General features: G+C 46.7%; 1 protein-coding gene across 8 annotated transcripts in view; it reads left to right on the forward strand.

Annotated features, from left to right (window-relative positions):
- Positions 1 to 25,705, forward strand: part of FRMD4B (FERM domain containing 4B) — a 148,528-nt gene that overhangs the window by 47,878 nt on the left and 74,945 nt on the right. Inside the window, exon 1 of one of the 8 annotated variants that reach the window (XM_009669351.2) lies at positions 9,465 to 9,722. The exons of 6 other annotated variants lie outside the window; for them this stretch is intronic. In XM_009669351.2, coding sequence (XP_009667646.2) covers positions 9,561 to 9,722 — 162 coding nt within the window. In that variant the 5' untranslated portion in view covers positions 9,465 to 9,560. Of the gene's footprint in view, positions 1 to 9,464; positions 9,723 to 20,788; positions 20,945 to 25,705 lie in introns of those variants that run through there. One more of the 8 variants, XM_068907523.1, reaches the window with a different exon arrangement.

Below are 25,705 nucleotides of genomic sequence, written 5' to 3' on the forward strand. Positions count from 1 at the left end.
CACTGGACACAAAGGAAGCTGAGCAGGTCTGGGCCCTGTCTGCGAAGGCACTGAGGTGTCCATCAGAATGACCTGTTGCCAGAGCTGATGAAGAAACCCTCTGACGCCTGCACTGGAGCTGCTGGCGGGAGCCTGGGAAACATGTGACAACCGGCATGGCTGCGCATGTTGCCCTAGCTAGCAAGCTAGTGTCCTAATCTAAGACTTTGATCCCACCACTCTTCTGATAAGGCTCCTGAGTGCTTCAGGGCTCCAGTAAGGTGAGGGGCAAGAGGAGCTATGTTTAGCACTGCTGTGGAGAGAAATGTGCAGCGTTACTCTGAGCTGTTGAAAAGCTGTTGCTACAGCAGATCTGCGTGGGAGGTGGAGCGTGATGTACTAACCCACCTGAATTTCCATCTTGCATAGCTGCAAGATGGAAGTTTTGTCAGAACAGTGTGTGTCAGTGCACTGAAACCAGGTGACTCCAAAATTATGATGCTGAAAGTATTTTGTGTGCTTTGTCATTCCCCTGATAGTTTGGGGGAGGTTGGGGTATGAGACCTCTGAGACTGCAGGCCACATCCTATCATTCATTGTGTGCATGGCCCCCTCTTGCGTTTTGGTGGCTGTGTAATAGCCATCTGTCCCTTTGCTCTGCAGTATGTCTTGGTCTCGCTTCTGTGGAGGCTCCTCATCTTCTCTCAGCCTTGGAGACTGTTGCTGCAGACTGGTTTTACTGAGGGCAGGAGGCATGTGCATAGGTTGTATGCTAACAAGAGCTGCCTGTAAAAGATTGTTACAGGGCTGGACAGTAAGAAAGGCAGTGTGAGAAGCTTGAGAAGAAATCGTTCTTTCTTCTGCTGCAACTTCCACAGGTAACCACTGCCCCTCTTCCTCGGGAAGCAGCGGCCCAGGGATAAAGGTACCTGGGCTGTCAGACCTGCCTGTCCCCCAGGTGCTCCCCGCACAGAGCAGCAATGCGCTCACCTCCAGAGGGACAGCCCAAGCATGAAGCTCGGCATCATACCGTCCTTTCCTTTGACGGGTGAAGCCAGGCTAAAAAGCGCTATCAACACCCAACTCCCAGTGCAGGCTGTGGAGTGAAGCCCTTAGTGAGGAAAGCAGCCATGGTGCCACTTTCTTGAGGCCCCTCTGCAACCCGCAGGGTGTTGCAGCTTTGGGGATGTTCCAGGTTTCCACCCTGCACCAGCTCTCCCTCTCATTTCCTCCAGATGTGATGAGGAGTAGCAATGAGTGCAGAACAGTTTCCGATGTTGTTGGGTCCCCGCCCAACTGGTTAGCCAGAGGCCCTGCCCCAGATATATGCAGGTGCAAAGATGACTGGTGTGAGCTGGCCCAGCTTCACTAAGGTTAGCACCTGAGAAAGCAGCAGAGCAGGGTACCCAGGCTCTGTTGCTTTATTTTCCTGTATAGAGGTGATGCCCACTGGCAAGTGTTTACAGGATCATCATAGAGATTGAAAATACCCATCAAAGCATCCAGGCCTCTTCTTTTGTCACTCTAAGGTTGCTTTCTGTTAGGCTCACTAGGACAGAATTACAGAAATTGGGTGTTGTCAGAAATGTGTATCTTGCAAGAGTTAAAGCAAGCTGGTCTGAAAAACTGCTCTGAAACTCCTGAATGCTCTCGTGTGCTGTTGGGACCCCGAGTGGGGGATGACTTTCCTCTTGTGATGCAGAGGAAGCAAATTAGTTGGCACCTTTGACAAGGAAGCTCTTCTCATGAATCACCACGGAGCCTGCTGGCCTCTTCCCCTTGTTTCCTCCATCTAGTGCATGTATGTGAATGCCTCATGGAGGGTGTTCAGACCTTATTTTCAGTTTGGGGGCTTTTCTGAAAGCTGCACAAAGAAGCTTGTTCTGTGAACTGGTGCTGGCTGCAGTGGGTGCCTCTGGCTTGCAGGACCCACCTGTAAGCTGCTCTGTTCAGCTGAGCCTGCCCAGAACGCTTGTTCGTTCATGTATTGAGTTTGTCTTCAGAGTGGGCTCTGGTCTGTAGTCCTCAGCATCCATCTGTTGCATGTACTTGGTACTCAGCACCCTGCACTTCCTCCTGCTCTGTCACCCTGTGCCAAATCTCTTTGTGTCCATATGATCCAGGTCAGGGAGAGGGGCTGTGGCACCATGCTGTCCTCGGGGCCATGTCCTCGGGAGAGACTGCCAGGACATCTGAACTCTGCCCTGCTTCCCATGTTACAAAACCCAGCACAGTGCAGCCTGCTGCAGCAGGGGGAAAGGTGTTGCTTTGGTGATCTGTGCTAGGCTGATAATCCCTTCTGCTGCAGGAGAATATTTGCATTTATAGGAGCCTTACCTCTGAATGAAGCTGTTCAGCCCTAGGTCCTCTGCTTCCTGAAATCCTGCCTGCCCTCTGCCACTGAACAGGGGTGTCAGAGGAGCTTTCTCCTCGCTCCTGCCCAGATTAGCAGTGCTGATGCCCTGGAGGTTGCTGCCTTGCTGTGCTGCCAAGTCAGGCTCCGAGGAGGAGGGTGTAGTGTGGGAGCTGGGCAGGATCGCTCCCCAGGCTGCCACGTCCTGTATGGGGGACAGTAGGCCTATGTTAATTCCTACTGCTATCCCAACCTGCTGCACTGTGTCTTGGAGCACCTCTGTGCTGCAGGCAGCAGTCCTGGTGCCTCGGTAGATGGCAACGTTCCTGCAAGGCAGTGTCCACAGCCCTGGCCCTCCTGTGTTCTCCCAGCTGGCAGTGACCTGAGCTGCTAGAAGGGGCCTGCAGGGAAAAGTGCATAAAGCTGTAGCTTGTCTAAAAGTGTTCGCAGAGTGTGTGCAAGTGTGAGAGAGAGATTCTTTTAGCTGGAAATCAAATGTTTTCTTGTGTTTTTACTTATCCTTCCTTCCCCAGAGGTCTGGGGCGGTGGTTTTCCTTATTGCATATCTTCACTGTGCAAACTGACTTTTGATACTGGGTTGCAGATTTCTAGGGACCAAAAAAATCGGTGCCTAAAACTTAAGTGAAATTTGCATATACGTATATGTTGAATAGTGACATGCATAGGAAGTTGCACTTGCTGCTAAATTGCATAAAGACTCCTTAAACTGTATCCTCAGCTGAATGTATGTGTATAGATATATTAGAAGTTCCACTGAAGTCAATGAAGCTATACCAAAATATGACTCATCTGGCTGTAAGCCCCTGGAGAAGTTTAGCTTAGTCTTACAAAAACTGGGTAATGCGATCTCACTAGTGCAAGATTAACTAATTTGTGAAACTTGAGCCTATGCTACTCATTTTGAACCTGACTTGATTTTCGTAGTTGTAGGTACAGTGAGAATGAAACAGTGCCATTTGAGGAATCAGGCTACAAGCTTTTAATCATTTATAAAGTTAAAAGGCAGTGGCGCTTTGTTTCCAGCGTAAAATGATAATTAGTTTACTGTGGGATACAGATCGCAGGAAATTCATGTTTCTGGCACAGCAGCTGGTTTTCTTTAAAAAAAAAAAGTGTTTATTTGTCACTATTACGTTGATATTGTTAGCATAGAACAACGTATGTACAACCTGAGCTATCCGAGAGGAGGAGAAAAGGCAGCACCTCATTTAGAAGGCTGTTGTTAAATCAGCTTGTTCCATGTTATGTATTATTCGGAGAGGAGAGCGTGAGAGACCAAAGAAGCCTTATTAGCAGCACAGAGGAGAGCCTCCCTACCGGAGACATAAATCGTTCTGGGTGTAGCCAGTTTAGGCTATTTTAGTCCTTTGACTTAAGGGCGGTTCAGTGAGCAAAAGCTGGGGTTTGAAATTTGCCAACGTAGGGAGATGGCCACAGGGGATGCACTTTTTCAACATGCCTAACTTTCGTATTTCCTACCTAGATACTGTGCTTAGCCTTAAAGGAGATGGTAGAGCTCTTTCATGCAGACTTCATTTGATTTCTAAATGAAGGTTTGATAACATAAGTGATGGTAATTAGATCTCTGGCATTGTGGGCTCATTTGTGAGAGGTCCTCAAAATTCAGGCCAATATAAAGGATTTCAGCAGGCTGGTTAGGAAGATCTTGCGAATTTTCTTCAGCAATCTCAAAGGACAAAACTGGTTTGCAAACACCTGTTCCCAGGGAAGGTTAGATCACAATGTATCCTGTGCACCAGCGCTGCCTTTTAAGCATCTTATGTATTGAGAGGTTACAACATCAAAGAGAAGGCAGCTGGTGACTGTATTTCACTTTATCTTTATTAAGTTGGTAATTAAGGACCAGAGTGCAGCAAAAATGATTTTTGAAAAGTCACTTCATCTTTATTTGAGGTTAATTGCATTAACACTCACAGCTTGACAGGTTTGTTACATGACAGGAATTAGAAAAAAAGGTTCAGGAAATGCAGCTTCAGCATACTCTGAAAAGTCCTAATTCACAGTAATCCTGTTGTTCACACTCATGAAAACGCATAAATCAGTATTTTTGCTGGACAAGTTTGCAATAATACATTTTAAAAGCACTGTAATCGTGGGCAATTAGATTGTAACTGGAGCAAAAAGGGAAAATTCTGGTGAAAATGACACATGGATTTGTGCAGAAAGAAACAGAAACCTACCTGTGTGTGTAGTAGGGATCCACACGGGACTGCAGCGCGTTTTCAGTGGAAATATGGTGGCGGTGGTACTGTAGCCCTTTGGGTCTCAGCATGGCCCGTGACAAGGGGACATTGCCCTGCAGACTGTCGCAGGGCTCCAAGGCTTGAGAGAGTGAACTGCTAGAGTTGTAGTAAGAGCAGATTTGGGAACAGTGACCTGCCCCACGGCACGGAGCTGTCTCCGTGGCCTCAGCAGTGTCCTGGGCTTTGCTGCACTCTACTGCTTGCTCTGCAGAGTATCCTGAATATTGATTCCAATCAAGTTTAGTCCATATTGAGAGGACTAATTATGGATTGAAGTGTGTTTAAAAGCACCTGTTAGGACAGATATCTGCTAGCCCATATAATTAGGAATTTTGTGCATCTGCACAATGATTCACTGTTTACAGTTGAGAAGGTTCAGAGACTGAAAATGGTCAGAGCTTTAATTTCATTACCTGCCAGTAGGGACTGTGTGTGTCATTTTTGGTATATGTCTAATCAATGCTCTGTATCTGAAGGCAATGCTTCTTTGTAGATATAAAGGAAAGCTGATGCACTTGTCCTGTGGCCTTACATGCAGATGAATTCTATATCCATGTGAACGTAATATGAGCTACTTGAAAAAAGTAATTCATCTATCCGCATTCCATCCATTCAGGCATGGAGTATAACAACATGCAAGGAAGCTTGAGAATCTGAGATCATCCTTTCCTATTATTTTAGCAGGGAATCTTTATTTTCTTTTAATACTTATTATTCCAGAAATACAAATGATAATGTAAAGAAAAGCACGAGTCTGTACTGAATATCAAATTTTCTTTTTAGCAGTGTTATCATTAGATTCCTATTTGGCAGGCTTCTTCCTTAGTAGAAATGAATGCCTAGTTGTTCATACAGCTGTAGATCAAGAGGTTTATAGTAGCAGTCTCTTCTGTTCCCTTGAAAGTGGTGCATATGTCTACAAAGTCCTTTCTTGAGAGAGATACCTTCCTCCCCCTACCCCCCAGACTAGCTATCTGGTTACTATAACCTTTGAAAGCCATTTGGGTATCCTACTGGTTTTCCTCTGCTGAATTTTCTGTGATCTCTATTCTGGTGCTAAGGAGCCTGAATATTATTCAGTTATTTCAAATCAACTGACTTAATATCAGATTCTGAAAGTGGAAGTTAATAAAAGACTTGACTGATTTGAATGGGTACTTCATCAGCCCTGTATTAAACACCAAAATACTTGCTTCTAAATTGCATTTTACTTCTCTTTATATCATAAGTTTTTTCTGCTCTTTTTTGTTCTGTGTTCAGTGCAATGCCCAAGGCTCAGAGGATTTCAGTTCCTAGTCCCCCAATTGCAATACACTTTGATCCTTTTCTTATTCAATACTTTGTGGTAGAACAATGATTTCTGTTTCTACGGTGTCGACTGCGTTCTACAGTCTGATTTGCTGGGGTTTGTCTTTAATGTTCTGCCTTATTCATCACACACATTTGTTTCCTTCTCCCACTGCATTTAATAAAGATGGGAAAAATAATTGAAACGCACAGCAATAAGAATTAAGACACCCTGATCTTCCTTCTGGCTGTGCAGCAGATGTCCTTTGACCTTGGGAAAATGGCTTTACCTTTCTCAATTTTAATCCTCTCTTACTGAGGAGATTGGTATCTCTGTTTCACAAGTGTACTGAGACCGAAAGGCCCTGGTGTACAAATGTACAAAGGATTTGTGGCTGGGAGGTTTCACTGTCCCTTTGAGCAGAGTGCAGGGGTAGGGGGAAGGCAGCTCTGGGCACAGCGTAGCATGGACTCAGCTCTCTGCTCTCTAGGGACAATGCACCGTGGTGTGATTTCTGGCTCTGGTACTTGGGTCAGCCAGGGAAGGTTAAGTCAAGGTGCCCCTTCCTTATTTTTATCACCTATTTCCTAAGAGGGAAGGAGAAAGCATGTGAAGCTTTTATTTATGAGACTGGACATGAAATCCCTGTACCCTGTGTAAGGGTGAGAAAAAGGTTCTTGCCCTGCCCTAGCATATGCATAGGGCTATAATTTTGCTATAAGAAAATGCACAGTCCGCACTGGATACTGGAAACATTGATGGATAAAGTGATTGTCAGAGTGGAGCAGGGGAGCCTGGAATACATGTGGATCTGCCTTCTGAAATGAAGCTGTATGAGATAGCTGCTCAGGCACACAGTAACATGGGAAGCTGAAGAGAAACCATGCAAAACATGCAGTTTATGACCCATGGTATTTTTAAACTAAACCTAAGTTTTAAAAGAAAAATCCTTTGTGCTGTATCAAAGGAGAAAATCCTCATCCTTAAGTTTCTGACTAAAATTAAGTGATAAGGAAACCAAAAAGGCATTAAAGATGACAGGCATAAAATAGAACAGAAACATTTAAACTTCTCATAGTGGGTTTGGTGGTTTTTCCTGGCTCAGGGCTGTTCCTTGCACTAGTTACTTTAACTACAAAGCGCCTTTTTTCTTTTCTTTTAGAAATGGAACTTGATTGAAAATGGATTTTTGTCTTTTTATGTCTGTTTTGAAAGTTGGATATGACTTGACACAGTGCACGGACGCCACTGGAGATTTTTCTGGCTGGTTCCTCTCTGCAGCAGTGTTATCCGAGGGACTGGTAATTATCTGCAGCGGAGTCTCTCGCTGGTGCTGGCTCGGGCTATTGGAATAACTTTCTGTAGCTATTTGTCTTTGGTTGCTCCCACTGGAAAGTTGAAGCTTTTTTCATTTTGTGCATTCATGTCGATGTTAAGTCCTGCAAACAGAACTGACAACCATAGCCACTCTTATTTCCTTATGCGTAAGAGGAAAAGTGCAATGTCTGGGAGGCGTACAGGTCCAAAGCCTGTATAAAACAAGCAATCATCTGTCTATGGAGTTACGTCCACCTGGCTAAGGCATGGTGGCCAACTGCATGAGCATAGCCTCTTTCAACATGAGGAAGCCTTGATTGATACGGGATAAAATGTACTTTGAAATAGTTGTGTTGTGTTAAGAGCGTGCAGGTAGGCATCCTCGTACAAAGCGCGTTTGAGACAGCGCTGCCACAGCTGTGATGCAGAGTGCGTATTTGCAGCTCAGTGCCCTTGGGGCAGCGTAGCGGGTACCACCGTGCTGCCTGCGGGCAAGGCCTGCTGATAGCCCGACGCCTGCTGCTCAGCGCCGCTGTTTCCTCACTGGTAGTATGTGGACGCGTTCTCCGGGTTGCTCGCTGCGTGTCGGGCTCCAGCACAGCACCAGTGTGGCAGGATGGGTGCGCCTCGCGGGAGCTGCAGCAGGCAGAGCCCCTGGCTGCCCCGGTGTAAACCCACAGGCAGGCCCCAGGTGACTTCCTAAAGGGACACTGAGGTCTGGCACTGACCAAGAGCGTGTTTTGGTTGCTGGGCCAGTAGAATGAGGATAGCTCCTCCAGCTCAGTGGTTTGAATAGCAATGCGGCGTGGTTCCCGCTGTCGCGCCGCTCTGTGTGCCCTCGGTGCAGGTGGCTGGCTCGTGCCAGCAGAAGCCTTCCACAGAAAGAGCCACTTGTGGTCCCCTGTGTTACCTGTTGCCAAAGTTGTCCCTATGTTTTCCACAACCAAAACATCTGTTGTTGCCATGAATGGGAAGAAAACGCTTCATGGATTCTTACTAACAAAACAGCTTTAGTGATCCAAGCAGGAGGTTTAGCTCGCCTGTGCAGCCTTTATTCAAGTCATTCTTGCCCCCTTGTCATTTATTTCTTTGTACAAAAGAAATCACTTTTTACAGAGAGGTTTGTCGCGCTGACGATTTTAGCCAAAACCTGCTCTTGGAGTAGTTTCTTCAGCAAGGTGCTGATGGTGGTGCATGTAACCCCTCGTGGGTGCTGTCCCCGAAAGCCTAGGAACTGTCAGATCCTGTGAGGGTGCTTAAAAAGATTAATTGCCCTTTGACTCCCTCTTCTGAGGGGCTCCCCTTAGCTCGTGATGGAAAAGAGCTGGCAAATGAAAGGTGCGGTTTGTTGGCATTAACAGTTTAAGCCCCAGAAGGAGAGCGAGCTGCTTGGTTTTATCCTCTCGGTTGAGGCAAGCCTGGATTCTCCTGTGGGCTGTTATTTCAGAGTGTTTGTTTACTGTGGTCTGTTTGCAAAGAGCTCCGCTAGCGTGAGGAGCTCTGTTTTTCTCACGCAGCGAGCGCTGCCTTAATAGGATTATGTTAGTTTAACAGTAGATCAAAATTGTCTCTAGCAGGTGAACAGCATGTTGAGCGTTTCCACGTACGAGATGTGATAACCAAGCAGGAGGCGTAGAGCACTGTAATCTCTGCGGTGGTTGCATTTGTCGGGATCCAAGCTGAAAGAGAAGTTAGCGTATCTATTTCTGCAGGAGCTATTCTGTGTGTGTGTTTGTTTTTTTTCCATTTGTTGCTCCCCAAGGCACTTTTCAAAATAGGGATTTTTTAGTGTATAATTTGAGCAGCGGCTCAGCCAGGAGCAAACGATGACAGCTCTGTTCCCTGCACGGCAGATAATGAGGTGCTGGGGACGCCGTGCTGTAGGTACGTGTGAAGTGCCTGCCCAATCTATTGAAGTGCGGCGGAGATTAATCCTCGGGAGTAGTTTCCTTAGTTGTTTTCCTGGAGTATGTAAACGGGGCTGTTGTCAGGGCGCATGGCAAAAGGGTTAAAATTTAATTAGAATACATCGTGGGAGCTGCTGGAGCTTAGCAGAGATTTATATAAGCTGCTCAGAAGGACAAGGCTGCTGTGTGAGCTGCTGGTCGGGCTGAGCTACTGCAGCCCTTGGCTTGACTTCAAGCAACACCAGGGCATGCCTGGGAATCTGCCCAGGAAGCGCTGTGAAAGAGGAGTTTGTTTGAAGGGTTGACCCTGGCTCTCTACAACACCCCTAGCCTCCGCGCGCCGTATAAAGCGGAGCCGCCGTCATGTCAGGCATTTGAGCGGCCGAGAGAGAGGGAGCGAGCCAGGAAGAGGGCTCGCCTGGGAGCGGATCATGGCTTCGGTGTTCATGTGCGGGGTGGAAGACTTGCTTTTCAGCGGGAGCCGCTTCGTTTGGAGCGTGACGGTGGCGGCGCTGCGGCGGTGGTACGCGGACAGAGCCCGCGCCTGCCGCCAGGTGCTCAGGACCTGGTGCGGCCTGAGGGAAGTCTATCAGGTAAAAACCCTGCTCGGCAGTTTTTTTTTCTTTTTTTTTTTTTAAAGAGCCTGTTGCCTGACCGACTTGCTAACTCACCTGTATGATTTCCCAGGAGCAGCGCGCGGGTTAGATAAGGCAGCTGAAGCGCTGTTGAGCACGGCGTTGGCAGTGTCGTGCCGAAGCCTGCGTTTCCCACAGCCCCGGCTGGCAGGTTTCGGGTTGGGAAGTCTGAGGTGGCGTGCGATAGCGCTGTTTCCAACGCTTCGCCAGCACTGCCTGTCAGCCTTACATTCCCTGCCTTGGGGGAGATATTTTCTACGTAAAAGGCTTTGAGCCAGTTACCCGAATGCTTTTCTGCACTGCCTGTCCCTTATATCAGTCCTTCAAGAGCCGGTTTAGCTGCTGCCAGTCACTTGCACTTTGGAGCCCAGCGGTTTAACTTGGCTCTCGGCTGGTGCTTCCATCAGGCAGTCAGGGCGCAAAATGCTGTGATGGGAGAAAGTGGCTGTAGCTTTTCTGCTGTTTGTGTTTCCTGAGTAGTAGTTGATCGTAACAGGATAACACTTTGCAGTGCAAAACGATTGCCATATGGGGGGGGGGGGGAAGCAGCTAAAATACGTCCTGAAACGACTCTTGTGAGGCTTGCCTTTGTGTAGGCAAAAAATTACAGCACAGTAGGTGCAATTATTGTCTTATCCAATCACTTTTTTGGAGTCAGTTTTTGCTAGCATTTATTTTTATATGTCCATATATTTTTTTCCTCACTTTTAAACCTGTGATGTGTGTCCAGTCGTGCTGTCAGTCTGAATGCTTCCTAGGCTGGTGCCAAATAATATCGGAGCTTTCTCCCCTTCGCTGGTGTGTGTGTTGCAGTATAGAGAAACACGCAGCCCGTAGCAACCCACCTCTCCCTAACCATCCTGATGTCATTTCCATATGAAAGGCGTGCTACAAGGATATTTGTACCTGTTTAATCCCAAAGAGATCTCTGGGTATTTAGTGCTGTGGTATGCCCAGGAGTGGGAGAAGGGCTTTATGGTGATAGAAGATCTTCCATTATCGGTGATCCCCATAACCTCCTTACGTTTGTAATGCAAGTGTCACGCTAGGGACATGGATCGTGTGTTGTCTGGGAACACAGAAACGTGGGCACTGTCACTTGTCCATCTCACTGCCCCAAAGAGCCTGGCATACAGCCCTTGCTGCCTCCTTTCTCTAAAAAGAAAATTAAGCTATACCTGTATTGTGTGGCTTTTATTCTTAGTCTGTTCCCTTAAAGGGCAACTTGGACGGCTGTCATTCCCTGTAATGCCTTTCTGAAGGCAAAGCCCCATCCTTTCAGCAGCAGCACTGCTCACCTGGAATAGGGTCTCAGTAAGGACCAGGGCTGAGAACAGCTGTGATCAGCCTATTCAGCTGTGACTCTCCAGTCACTGGCTTAAAGTAAAAAGGTATTTCTCAAAACAAAGAGCGACTGTACCTTTGTCTGAAGATACTGTGTTCAGGTAGCTGTTGTTGAATTAATCCATGTCGTCTTTAAGAAACCATCACCAACAATGTCCCTGATGCTATGGGAGCTAATTGACACTGTGAAAATGGGCAAAACAAGGAGATGTTTGTCAAGACTTCGAGGGTGCCCTGCTCGCTGGGTTTCTAGTGCAGCTCCCAAATGTGGGCAGGCAGTTAGAGGAGCGAGCTGGAGCGCATCGTCTCTGGGTGATGGTGTCCCTGCTCCCCTGTGCCTGCAGGCAGTGGGTTTGGCCACTGTCGAAGCCAGGCAGAGGGCACAGCCTCTTAAGAAAATCCAGCAACCTGTTGCCTGGTGCTCACTGTACTGAGCATTAGACTGTGCTGTGTCACCCTTGGGGGATGAAACTGGGCAGGAACAAAGCAACTCTTAGATTTTAATGTCAGGACTTTCCTACTGGTAATTTGGGATGTATTAAAGGGAGACGATTGAAGGGCAACCCTGCAGCCCTTCCTTGGGTTGCGTCATATGTTGTTTTTTGGGTTGAAATCCTGGCTCTTTGCTGTTAATAACATTGGCACTATCCCAGGTGATCCCAGTGGAAGCAGGACTGAGCATATAATATTAAATGTCACCAGTCTGTTGGGATGTCAGAACATTATAAGTGGTTGAATCAAATATTTTCCTTTTTTTCTTTTTAAACATTTCAAACTTTGGAAACAACGAGAGACAATTAGAGCTGGATGGCAGCTGCATACGGAGACTTGTACTCTGGTTTGTGCTGTGTTAGCCTTGTTCACCCTTGAGCCTGGCAGAGCAGTACAAGAGTGAGACTTGCTGGGCAGAACTCTCCACAGGGCTGGTCCTCTGAGGAGGTGGATGTGGTAGTGTTTAGGGGACTAGTCTGAGCTTGGACGTGAAATTTCATGTCCTGTCTTTACCACAGGTCCTGTGTTATCCTGGACACGTTATTTGCCCTCTCAGTACCTCTGTTCTTTATTAAATAGGATTAACAGCACTCTCCTACTTAGCCAGAGATGCTCTTCATCTCTTGAAATTTCTGCTAGTAGAAGTCTTTCAGCTAGGATAGCTACACAAGAGCAAATGTTTGCCTTTTGTTTATATATTCTATCTGGGCAGGTACTTAAAGTCCTTCTTCACCATCCTTTCATCAGATTGTTTGTATTTCTGGATCTCATTCACATTCTTCTGAATGTGAAGACCACCATAGGTTGTATATAGTGGTAACTATGTGATCTAATGATCTGATGACTGCATTTACATTCTCCTCTGTCATGACACCCTGGAATGTGCATGGTTTATCAAATCAGCAAGAAATTAAGAACTTTACTGCTGAGATACTTGTGAGGGACATGCAGTGTAGGATGAGGTGATGGGTACTTAGGCTGCAGTTCAACCTGGAAGCTTCCACTTCACTTTGATCCATACTTGGGATATACGTTATTTTGTGGGTCAGTGGCTATTTTTAGGTGAGCTGGATACTGCTAGCAGGACTCTTTCTGCTAAATTACTGTGATGAAAGGAATGTCAATAGGACTATGTTTCCCTGGGCTGGTATGTTTTTATAAAATGCTTGCAAGGCTGACTCTAGCACACTTGTACGCTTCATTAGCCTTTACTGTGCTAGCCTGGGGAAGACCTGAGCTTTTCCTGAGTTCCAGCACAGGAGTCTCCAACACCTTCATGCTCCCACACTGAGCTCTTGTCTGTATCTTTTAAAGTTGTCAGGTGCAGAGATTGTCATGTGGGCAGAGACTTCTGGCCAAGAGAGCCTGAAATCCTCTCTGCCAGTGCAAAGGATTTACCTTCCTTAACACCTTTAAATATGGGGAAAAAACCCTTTTTCAGTCGCCTTCTCTTCAGCCTTGTTGTTTCCAGAATGTATGTGCAGGAAGGAAGCACCTTACCAGACCTTACCTGCTGTTGAGTTTCACCTGTTCACTGAAGCACCTGCATACAAGGACTTCAGCCTGAGCCTGGCAGGCCAAGTTCAGTTGCTTCCCCAAGACAGTCCCTGCTCCAAGATCCTTGTCATTATCTGCCTCACCTACGCCTGGCAGCTGCCGGAAGAGGAGGGATGTCTGTTTTGGCCAGGCCTATTTATTTGGAGGAGTTCTTGTGAGCAGAAGTGCTGATGGCATGTCCTGTTTCACTCTGAAATAACCTCTAAACCTAAGCAAGAGAGGAGGACTGTAAAGTACATGAGTTTATGCTCTCTGTGAGCACTTCAGTTGTATGCCAGAGAATATCATGTCTTACCTATGGCAGAAAGTGTCTGAAAGTCTGTCCTAGAAAAAGCGTGAAGACTTGCAGAGCACTGATGGAAGAGTTGGCACAGATGGTCTTTGCAACTGCAGCAAGTCTCTACAAGTCAATACAAGATAATACTATTAGGGCTTGGGAAAACTCCCAGGTGAGAATTCAGCACAGAAGTCTCCAAGCAATGATACCTCCTTCCTAAGAGAAAGGAATAAGAACATCACTGTGTTGCAGTGATCTCAGGTGTAGCTCTCTGGATTGCTAGCCAGGCTTTGGGAGCGCCTTCCCAGAGATCTTCCTTGTACACACCAGGAAGTTAAGCAGCTGCTGATGTCCAGCTATGTCTTCTAAAATAAAGTGTTTATGAGCCACCCATCTTGAATCTCATTATACTGCAGGGGGAAAAAAAAGTTGTTATTCAGATTAATAAAGTGTTGATCCTGAAAGCTTTAGGCTTTGACATTTATCCCATGTTGTGATTATTTGTGTTACCACTAGCCTGATTTTTTTTCAGTGGGACATCAACTCAACCTTATGCTGGTGCATGTATTCTCCTGGAGGTATGAATACCCATTTATGCCTCAACATCGCACAGCACTATCGTTCCTTTTTAACTCCCATGCTTTAAGCATGAAAAAAACTATTGCATCAAAGTCTATTTCGCAGTACAAATGACTTCTATAAATTAAAAGCTGGTCAACCTAATACTTTAGCGTCTGTGTTAGAAATACATGCTGGTCACTCTGTTCATTGCTATGTGCAAAAGAAGGACCAGGCCTGAACTCTACACAGAAAATGAGGCATTAAGATTAATATCTGCCAGACATGAAACAGAGTATGGGAGCATCTCTGTGAGCTATTCAGCTATGCTGCTAATTTGTCTAGTCTCTGGTGTAAATGTGCGAATTCAATTCATGTGCTTTTTTGGACAAAGTGCTTTTTAACCTTGGAAAGGTCATTTCCTTGGGCTAAGTGAAAAATTGCTGATGAGGCACAGTAAATAAGCTTTGTACAACATGTCTGGGCCACATGTACCTGGGGTGGAGGGGGGAGAGAGGAAGTGGATGATTTCTGTTTCCTATGGCGTTAATGTAGTTTGGATAGCAAGGGCCACATGTTTCCTCTGCTACCACACCTTAACTTTTTTTTTATAAAAATACTGTCTAAAAAACCTGAAGATTCCTATTTTTTTCCTTCTCTTTTCCAAATGATGAAAGGGGGTGGTGGTGTAGGGTTTAAGTCACTGGTGTGAGTGAAAAGGAAGGGTGTTCACTGTATTGTCAGGGCAGGGCCGGCCGTCCTTCGTGTTGGACAGACCACAGGAGCGTCACTCACTGGGAGCATCTCGGGCTGTCCATATGGGTCAGGGCTTTCTAAAGGGAGCTTGCAGACCTCCCTTTTAAAGGACACTGCCACTTCAAGCATTTAAGCTTGGGCACTGGCAGTTAGCTGTTGCTCTGAAAGAACTTTGCAATGACTGTTTTTGCTTTTTGAAGGGCTCTGATTTAATGTCATGACACCTTTTGTACCTTGTCTGCAGTTTTATTTTCACTTGAAGACTGCTTCACATCCAAATGCGACATGGAGGTTTTCTGGGTGACCGAGGCTTTGAACGACTGAGCCTTTTGCTGTGGCAGAGCCTGCTCCGGGCACTACCTCCCGTCAGCTTAGAGTTAAACTTAGTTTTACATATTCAGGCTTCCAAAAACAACTTTCCAAATACCTCTGCCAGGCGTATTTCCATTTGAGCTCATGATATAGCACTTTGTGTTTGACCAAACTTTCTCAAGCAAAAATATGATTTTTTTTTTGTGCTGTTCCTCCCTTTTCCTTAGCAGACAAACCTCATAACCAGACTGCGAACTCCATCTCATTTCCTTCAGGGTGTCCCAGTGCCAGTTTTGAAACAGTGGCTTCTATTCACTACCCACTTTGGCTTATATATATATTTTTTTTCAATCTGACACAGTTTGCAAAACACGTTAGATTTCAAATGTAGCTGGCGCTGCTTTTCAAAAAACAAACTCTTACGCAGAAATACCTTTGTACAAACTCTTCTGTGTAACTCGCCAGTTCAGCCTTGTGCAGAGCGTCTGGCCAACTCGCTTTGCCTGGGCAAGAGGCTTGTGAAAAGGCAGCTTCAACCTTTTGAGGGCAAATGCTAGTGGTTTTTTTTTTTCCATATTCATCTTTGCCTTTTTGAGTATCTAGCCTTCTGTCACTCACTTTGCCAGTGTTGTCATTCCACTGCTTTGTAAAATGTGATGGCCTGTCCATATGCTTAAAATAACACTGCTATCTTTGTCTCCCAGTTTTCTGTCCTTAAAAATCAGGCCATCCTTGAGCGGTCTGCATGACTCTTAAAACCTCTGAGTCATAATTAGTCATTAGTAATTCTACTAATCTTCTGTACAGATGGAGACCGGTTCATTCTCAGAGACTGCAAAGAGGATAAAGTTATCAGCACTGGAATATATTAGCTTAAATTCCCCTCCCACGCACAAATATGCATGTACGCTTTTCCCTCCTAAGGGTCTGTCACGCATTTAAACGTGTATCGACTCTGTGTGTTGGAAGGAAAGGAGGGGAGGGAAAATAAGGGTTATCAATATACTGAGAATAGCAGCAGTGGCGTGTGCCAGAGGCTCTCGCGCCTGCCCCGGCAGCGGTGCGTGGGGCGGCGAGGAGGGACCGGACCGTGGGCTGGCAGTTTAACGCTGTGCCTGGGGCTGAGGCCGATGGCAGCTGTGTGAGCACGCCTATCGCTTGGTGCCATGGGTTACTCGGCTTTGGGGGCATCAGGTGGAGAGAAAAATGAACTTTAGTATTGCTTTTAAAAAATTTTCCCACCTGTTGCAAGTTTTTTCTTAATAGCTGGGGTTTTGTTTGTTCTTACTGTGTGCCAAAGGGTTATAACACTGATAACGCTTTGCTTTTGCCATCTTGTATTAAACGGTGTGCAAGTTTCAAGCAGGTATGATCTGTTAGCGACTGCTTTCTTCCTTAAAATATTTTGGCTACGCAGTGATTTTGATAACGGTAATAAAAATGTGTCAGTTCTAGTTTGCAGGCAGCAATGTTGGACTGCCTCTGGTCAAACTTTAAGCTTTTGCTTTGGTTTGAACACTGTTGTATCTTTTGTGGCTCCATGTGGGTTGGAGATTCGCTAGCACTCTTGGCTTCCCTTTTCTCTACTTTCTGCCAGTTTTTTGCTCATGAGGTCACTAGAAGCCTTTTGTATGCGTTGCACCCTATACAAAGCTAGGGTATTACATAGCGATCTTTAGTATATGACTTACTCCAAATTGTTGGTGCTAGTTTATGGGCAGCCAGAAGCTGACATAAAGTAGGTGGTCTCACGGTGCCAGATATCCCAGTGTTGTTTCACTTTGCTTGCAGCCACGTGCGAGCGTGCGGTGCCAGCAGGCTGAGTGGTGACAGACAGAAGCTACTACATACAACACAAACGCTGCATGGCCGCTCCTAACTATGTGCTGGTTTTCTGAGCACCCTGAGTTTTTACCCTGAGGTCAGGTCAGTGCTTTCTAGGTAGGGTGATGCAGGCTATGGGAGACGGTATCTGGTGCGTAGGGGGAATTTCACACTTGATCACATCTCACGCAGGCAGCTTGTTGGCTGACGTTTGAGAACGGCAAAGGCCTGGAGCAGCAAGTTGGAAGAGCAGGTAAGGGCAGCAGCAGAGTTACATGGGGTAAGAAGTATAGGGCATGGTGCTAGAAGCTGACTTTACTGGTCTGGTGGTGCTGGACTGGACGTGTCTGGGAGCCACGGTGGTTTTGGGAGAGCAAGTACGTTAGTGTGGAAGAAGCGCTCTGTGAATCTGGCTGTATAGGTGCACTTAGTGGGCACGCAAGTGTATGTATTTGCTAAGCTATAGTGAAAGTGGAAGTGAGTAATTCCTCCAATATCAAGCAAGTTGCATCTGTTCAGCCAAAGCCCTAATTCAGAGCAGCTGGGCTATTCTGAATTTGCAGTAGGATTAAACCCTTTGCCTGGGAGTCATAAGGCTGCAAACCCTGAACACCACATCTGAGCTCTTCTCCCAGTGGCCTCTGAACTGCAGAATCTTTCTTCACTACCAGGTTCTTGATGTAGCAACCGGCAAAAGGACTGTCTGTCTGTCTGTCTGTATATCTCTGTTTGCAGCTTCTGGAACGCCTTATGGCTGCACCATGTTTCCTTTAAACTTTAGCCTTAGTTTTTCTAGATGAGGGGGAAAAAAAATATCTGTGTCTCAGGGTGCAGCTGAATTACACAACCTAGATGGGTATTTGTTTGGAGCAGCAGCTCCTCCAAGGCGCTGTGCTCTTTTCTCTCTTTCCATATGTCAACTATTCCTGTCCCTGTTGTTATTCCAGCGGGGCAGATGTTGGCACCGCCCGGGTAACCTTCACGTTATTACTCTAAGGAGAAATGACTTACTGTCTATTTTCCGTCGTCTTTTGTGGCTTTGAATTCTTTATTTTGGAGGCAAACACAAGTTTGTTACTCTGAAATACTTTTCTAAAATTGTCTCAGCTGCTGCCCCTTAGTTTGCTGGTACAGGCTGGATTTGCAGCTGGCTGAGCCTGGACTGACAGCCTTGCTCCTGACGTGGGGACCGCTCATGATTTTATCATGAAACTTCTGGTGCCGAGTGTTGTTCGGAAAGCTCTCATCGTCATAAGGCTGTATGAGAACGTTAGCCTTTATAAAGTAACTTTGGGGAAAAAAATCTTTGTCTGCAGTTATTTAAAAGATGGGTATTTGATCAAAGCTAGTTCCTCTGTGTTAAACAAGGAGGGCCTCTGGCTCCTGACCACATCCCAGGTCTAGGGTAGCCGGGGTGAGTTGCCCTCCGGAGGTGTCTGGATCGCTGTTAATTTGCGGAGGGAGCCACGCGGCTCGCCGTCAGGCTGGGGAAGCCTGTGGGACGAGCAGACCTGCTTTCGCTTCCCAGCAAAGTCAGTAGGGCTCTGGCTTTAAATTGTGCTCTGCAGTTTAATGGCTCCAGTTGTTGGCATCAAAAGCTAGGGACGCAGAGCCTCCCATTTATGGGAGTTTAGCTAGATCACGAGCGCTAGTACCTCTGGGAACCGGGAGCCGTAGGTCTCTGTTCAGGTGTTGCTTTCAAAAGTTTGACCCAGAGATTCTCACCTCCCTGTCTAATAAAGGCAAGTGTCAGGACCCAGTTAGCTCGTTCCCAGATATTGAACTTCAGTTTTCTATTATAATTAAAATAATCCATAGATGATAAAAGCTGGGGTGGAAAAGTCTTCACAGTTTGCCCTCGCTATTTATAGTGATTTCTCCGTTATTTGCAGCATAGGTGACGGAAGGACAGTATCTGTCTAAAAGGGAGCAGTCATGCTTAACCCCGAGGTGAATTTGTCTTGGTTTGTATCCAGAGCTCCCACTCGCTCTAGTAGCGTTTCACGCTGTTCCTGCTCAGCTGAATCGCAGCTGGACAGTTCAGCTTGCGCTGGGTGCGAGGTCCTGGGCCAGGCTTGGCATCCGAGCTCCTGCTGTACTTTATGCAGCAGGGTACATGTCTCAGCGGTGTGATTTAAAAGCTTGGGTTTTTTTTTGAAGATTATCCACACTTATCTCATATAGAAGGAGATTAATGATGCTGGGCTATGTTTATGGAGGAAGAGCAGGCTGATGTTTTCCATTTTGAAGTAACTGCAGGTGTAAATTTAAGATATTGTGCCCCTTGTGTGCCCAACTGCAGGTCGCACGTTGGACGCAGTAAAGGTGTGGAGTCTTGGATTTGGGCCTGCGGTTCTTTGAGTTTTTCATTTTGATTGTTTTGTTTGTTTGTTTTCAGTGAAAGTGGCCATATAAAGTAGTCTGGATTTCAGCCCTTTGAAACATTTTATTCCACTCCACTGTTAATCAGTTTTTCAGTTGGAGGAGACCTCCATTTTCGTGCCTTAGCGTGATACCTATGCTCCTTCTGACGCACTCACGCTGTTAAGTCAAATCCCCAGAGGTGTCTGAGGTCTTGTAGGTTGATGTGTTAGAGTGGGAGAAATCAGGGAGTAAAATTTGATGTCCTGCATGGAAAAAAACAGTGCCATAAAGGGAGCAGTGGAACAGCAGCTAGACTGTTTGTTCCCCTATTTTCACCAGCAACAAACTGCCCCCTTGGAGAGCAACCCTGACTCCAGAATGAATTCTGAGCGAAGGCCAAAGGTATAAATTTTCCATTTGCAATCCCAATTTCTGCCGAGAGCTCCCTTATGCGCCCTAGCCCCGGTCAGAGGCAGCAGAGACGTGCTTTGAAAAAAGGAGCTTGGGAAGCTGGGAGACGTTCTGCCTGGCGGTGCCCAGCGCAGCAACGCGCTCTCCTTTCTGCAGCTGGAGATGCCAATGGAGCAAAGGGCTGCCAGGAAATGCCCGTAGGATATTTGCTCCCATTGTCGCATGTTATTTTAGCTGGCTCGGGGAGTATAATCTGCTGAAACCTGTTGAGTTGGATAACACCGATGCTTACTGAAATTGTAGATCCGTTTCTGTGAAATGTTTTCTTGAACTACTGGTGAGAAGCAGCTGAGCTCCCCCTGGGAGCCTGCTTTGGTTTGCAGGTGCTCAGGGCACCCCGGCACCCAGCCAGGGTCCGGGGGGTTCAGAAGCTCCAGGAGACCCAGCTCTAGGCTGCTGCTGGGTTCAAAACGATGGCTGGTGCGTCTAGCTGGCAGGCCCTGTGTATCTTCACTTACCCGTGAGATCAGTGTCTCTTTAGACCTCCTCCAGCGTACTGCTGCTTCTCGGTTTCCAGGCGCTGCTGGATCGGGGAGCCCGAGCAGTAGGAGCCGAGCCTCCTCCGTGGCGCTGCGGATGCCTCAGGGCTGGGTCCCCGGTCACGGGCCCAAGCAGCAAAGACAGATTGAAGTTTTAGAGCTGCATCAAGTTGCTATGAAGGCCCCTTCTGTCCCCTGCGCTAGGACGAGGAAGAGCTGGAGGGGTGCTGATAGCTCCAGACAAGTAAATAGTTGTTCGCCTGGGGGCCTTGGCTGACTGCAGTGGCACGGTGGGGGGGGGCCTGGCAGGGAGCCCGCAGTCCCGCAGAGAGGTGCCTTGCTGCCCAGGACTGGCTCCTTGTGTTATGCCTTCGATCGATATTTGTTGGTTTTCACTCGATTTCGTTTCATAATAAATGGGTTAATGTTTTTTAAAAAAAAGAAAAAAAAAAGTAATGCTTTCCCAGCTTCTCCCTTCCCCCGGTTTTTAACAATCACATTTCAACATCTTGTGTCCCCTGACTCATGCTGGAAGGGCTTTTGTTTTCTGAATCCGTACTCAAAGCAACAAACGCTAAGGTCACTTCCTTGAGATTATATGGTAACGGAAGAGGTCCAGGATCGTGTCTCCTTTCTTCCCCAGCTCGAATGTACAGCAAATACAAAGGCTTAGTACATGCACTCTGTGTTGTGTACTTCTTGGGTTTCTCCAGTCTTTTTAAGCTACCAGGGCGGGTGGCTTGGAGGTAAGAGGCAATATTTTAATTTCTGATGCTTACCAGCGGCAGATAATGCTGTTTACTGCTGTTGCATTGTGCCCTGACTTAAACATAATGCCGTGCTACGGAGCTGTGATTACAGGAAAGAAGGCAGTGTGCAAACAACAGAGAGCGAAATGAGTTTGCTTTGGGGGTACTTCTGTAGTGCAGACTGAAACCTTTTGCTTATTCTTTTTTTTCCTCTGAAAGATCAGCCCATGAAAATGTCTTTGCATCTTCTGCACATCGTTGTGGTGATAAGGGCTTGTTTGTTTACTCCCAGCATTTACAGCTGCTTTTTCCTGCCTTTGTTATAAGGGCTGTCTTGGCTGCTTTAGGAAAGTGCTAAATCCAAGCTCGACTCTGGTAACTTTGCTGCTGCAGCTGGAGACCAGGTCTGTAATTTCTGATTAAAGAGAAAATACGTTTTCAGATATAACCGTTATAGGCTGCTCTGAGATATGATTTAAACTGAACAAAGCACAAATTCATAAGTCATGAGCAAAGGCAGTCAGTGCCTGGTACAGAAGCTCCTTTCAGCATGTAACTATTAAATGTCTCATCAGTGAGATCCCCACCCCTCTCTCCCCCTGCAAAAAATCTCATGAAAAGGTTGGCACCAAAGACGCAGAAGTGCACATGGAGCTCATTAACGGCTGTTGAGAAAGAGCCTTTGATCAGAAGTGCTTGTTTTGCTTTAAAAGTGGAGCACCGAGCGGTCCAAATCTGTCAAAACCGTTTCAGTGCCTGGCAAGGTGCTTGCTCATCTCGGCCGATCTAGCCTCAGAAACGCTATTCGGCAGTGCCGCGCATGGCTAACAGACTAACATTTCATTTTGACTTATTCCGAAGAACTTAGAGGAGTTCTTAGGAAAAAGCTTGGGAGCTTTTTTTTTTTTTTTTTTTTTTTTTTTTAGTTAAAGCCTTTAAAGGCAGTTCGGATGAACCTGTGATATAGCTTCTTTTTAATGTCCTGCTTACCTAATGTCTCTTCAAGGCTGCATCAAGGTTTCCCGAGGGGCAGCTGGCAAGCAAGAGAGAGGCTGGGGAGCAAGGGTAGGTGGCACTGAGGAGAAGGGGGTGCAGGGGGAACGAGCTGGATGTGAGGGCTGTGGCGGGGCAGGGGAGTTCAAGGGGAGGAAGGAAAGGAAGGATGGGATGTAAGATGCCCCTGAGGATGGGAAAGCTGCTGCGGAGGGAACAGGGGTGGGAGGGACATTGCGGGGGAGAAGCTGCGTATGTGGCATTGTCCTGGAAAGGAGTGCAGCTGCAGAGAGCCCGAGGTAATGCTGAACCAAAGGAACAGCATGTTATTCCTCACGTTTGTAGAAAAGTGATACTGGAATTTGCCTGAGCTGCAACCCCCAGGCAACAAGAGATGTGCCTCAAAGAGCTTGCTCTAGATGTGGGTGGAGGGCAGGGCTTGGCTCTGTCCTTTTGGTTGCACCTCACGCAGACATGATCGCTTCTTTGCTTGAAATGCGCATGGAGATCTACAAATGAAAAGTCACAGCAGTGACATGAAGCGCTTTGAAGAACAGCAAAACATAAGCTGCATCTTATAAAGACTTGAACTAAGAGCCAGGAGGTTAACCAATTTGCCCAGGAGCTCATGATTTAGGAGCAAACAAAGATCAGGATCCGTTGCAGGGTTGCAGATGTCTCTTCCTGCCCCCCTGTTCAGGCACCAGCAGTTATCACTTCTTCCAGGGGAGAGGATGCTGCTGCCTCCAGCAGGCTGACTCTGTGTTTGCTCAGCAGGCCTCCCTTAGATATTGTCATAAGAGCTCTCTGGTTTCACAGGATCTTTTTCCCCTTGAGTTCCCAGGAGATTTCACTGGAACAAAACATTACCACGGGCTCGTGCATGGTAATGACCTGATTACTGTGTGTCTCGGTATTGCATGAGATAAGCATGCCTCTAACAGACACTAATTTATTAGCTGTGTTTTGCCAAGGAAAGCAGATGTTCTATGAAGTATTTCATTGACTTGATATTTAGGGCAGATTTGCACTGATTGCTTCCTATTAATTTTCCCGGTTTTTAGGATTAACTGTAGAGTTTTGAGGCCTGTGTATAAGTTGCCTGTCTCTATTCTTCTGTTGTTGCTGTTTTACATACAGTGCAAAGCTGTAAGAACAATAACATCAGCACCAGTGGAATGCCATAAGCTATTTGAGAAACACTTGTTTTTAATATGAGACACCTTTACTTAAATCAAGGAGAATGCCCCTGCAATAGTGGGCTGCTCCTTCAAGAAGACTGTTAACCTCTTCCTCTATGTCAGAGGGTTTTAGCATCTATTGGTAACGCTCCTGGCAAGAACATTGGTCCTTGGCAGCATCAGGAGATATAGAAGACGCTGCCTGGATGCCAATTGTCAGATGAAAAGTTTGGGGTCAACGGAGCAAGTGAGGGGTGCTTCCACAGCAGGACATCCTTCTGCTTTGTGCTGGTGGAACAGGTGCTGCCTCAGCATCATGCTCTTAAATGCAGTGTGGCACAAGTAGTGTGTGCAAATACCTCTTTGCATGCACACGTGTGAAGGAACTCGGGCAGAAGTTGTGCGTTTACAGTCAGTAGCAAGGACAGAAATACAGCAAGTTTGTGAACCTGAGCTGTAGCAACAGGAAAGGTAGCCAAGTTGCAGTATTGCTTTGCAGGGGGACAGAGGGGTTAGTTTTTTTTATATTGTATGCTCCTGGTAGAGGCCAAGAAGCAGCATCTCTCCCTTTTATATTTTGCTGTTGGCAGAGCAGGTTTTATCTCATGGTTGGAGTACTGTATTCATCGTTTTGAGGATGACGGGTTTCATTTGTCACTGGTTTTTTCGTCACAATATGCTCATCATTATTTTGATGCCTTTCACGTTGGAGTGTTTTGGGGAAGGGGAAAGAGGTTTAAAGCCCCTTAACTTGCTCAAGTTAGTGAAAACTTTCTAATGGCCATAGCAAGCTTTGGCTGCAGTCCTGTAAGAATCAACAAATGGTGAATAAATACAGACAAGTGAAAGAGTCCCTTAGATTTGCTATCTATGCAATGAGAATAGATCCCTGCAATGAGAAACACTAGAATAAATGGGGAAAAAGAGAATTGCATGGGAAGCGCGCTGGCACTTGGCCCTGAAAAACCGCAGTTGTCTGCAGTGAGGGAGAACACTTGGGCTGTTGCTTTGCCAGGTGGTTTTACTGGCTCAGCTGGTGGGGCTTACATGTAAGTCAGTTGATGCTCTGCATGCTCTGCAGGAGCCGGCCTTTTTTTTTTTTCCCATATCTTCAGTTCATGGGACTATTTTAGGAAGGTGCCATGCAACCCAGAGAGCCTTTAGGCCTCCAGTTCCAGGCATTATGTTTTATCTCTAGTCCTTTCCTAATCTTCAACAGAGCCAAGATTTCGATGGAAAATAATTAGCAAAGGGCATTTGTGCCAGCTTGCATTTAAGTAAGTTCTCTCTAGCCTTATCTTAAAAACATTACTCCTGTGAGTGTGGTATTAAGAAGATGGGTCTTCAACAAATACCTGTCCCTGCCTAGCTGCTCTGTGAGATAAGAAGCATGGGGAAACCTCAAAGTTAGAAATGGTTCTGTATGGGGGATTTTCTGCCAGTCCTCCCTTCTGAACTGCCAAGGCAGGCTGTGCGGTAACGGCAAAGCAAGGGGGGTGTGCACTGGGAATCACCACCCTGGGGAGGTGAGACAAATCCAGCAGGGTGCCTTTCCGTAGCACAGAGTGAAAGAAATAGCCAGCCGCTTCACTGCGTTGCAAACTGTTTAACATTAAGCACATATTGGCTTCTGTTAAGGTTAATAGCAAGATAACAAATGATTTAAGGTGAAATCTTGGCCATATTAAAGTTAATGGCAAAATTCATTGACTGCATTGGAGCTAGGACTTCAGCCAAAGGATCTTTTATGGCTTGACGATTAGAAAGGAGAGGCAGCAGGTCTGGAGACCTGATCTGTTCCTTTTGAAGCTGGTGGAAGCTGTGCCGTTGCCTTCGAAGGATCATGTCAAGCTGATCACATCCATGCGAGTGAGGCTGCGGAGCCATGGCTGGGCAAACTGAGCAGAAGAAGCGTCACCTGGGGCTCTTCCCTTCGCACCCCTCATTGGCAAAGGAGGAGGATGACAAGATGAGGCTGGATGTGCAGGGCACGGGATAATGCAACAAGAGTAAGGTAGTTGAGGACCTGCAAGGAAGGCAAGAGTCCCGAATGCATAAACAAGCTGGGGAAGGTGGCGCAGAAGTGAGCCGGGGGACGTGTTTCTTCCCCAGCGTTACACCCCCGGGCGGGGGGTGGGAGGATGGACTGTGTCCAAAACTGCCTCTGCTGATCTGTGCCCACGGGGAGCGCGCCTCGCTGCGGGACACCTAGTGATGTGCACCTTCTGCGTCAGGGAGGACCAACGGGTTGCTCAGAAGCAGCTCAGGAATGAGCTCAGAAGAAGTATTTTTCAAGGCATTTTTGGAGACCTATTTGGATCCATTAAAAAGTTTCCATAGAAATGCTGGTATAAAACCAAACTCTTGTTTGTTATTTTTTGGGTTATTTCGTAAAGCTTTGAGTGATTCCCTGAGCGTTGGAACATGACTAGGCTTTGCACTCCCAAAAGACATACTAGGAAACTCTGAGGTCATTTAAAGCATTATAACTTTTTTATAGCTTTTTTCCCCCCTCAGCTGCACACAGCCTCCTTCCTTCCAGGGGCTGGTCGGTGCTGGTTATGTGAGCTGTGCCCAGTTAGGG

The sequence above is a fragment of the Struthio camelus genome, chromosome 14 (assembly GCF_040807025.1).
Source record: "Struthio camelus isolate bStrCam1 chromosome 14, bStrCam1.hap1, whole genome shotgun sequence".
In the NCBI taxonomy this organism is placed as follows: domain Eukaryota; kingdom Metazoa; phylum Chordata; class Aves; order Struthioniformes; family Struthionidae; genus Struthio; species Struthio camelus.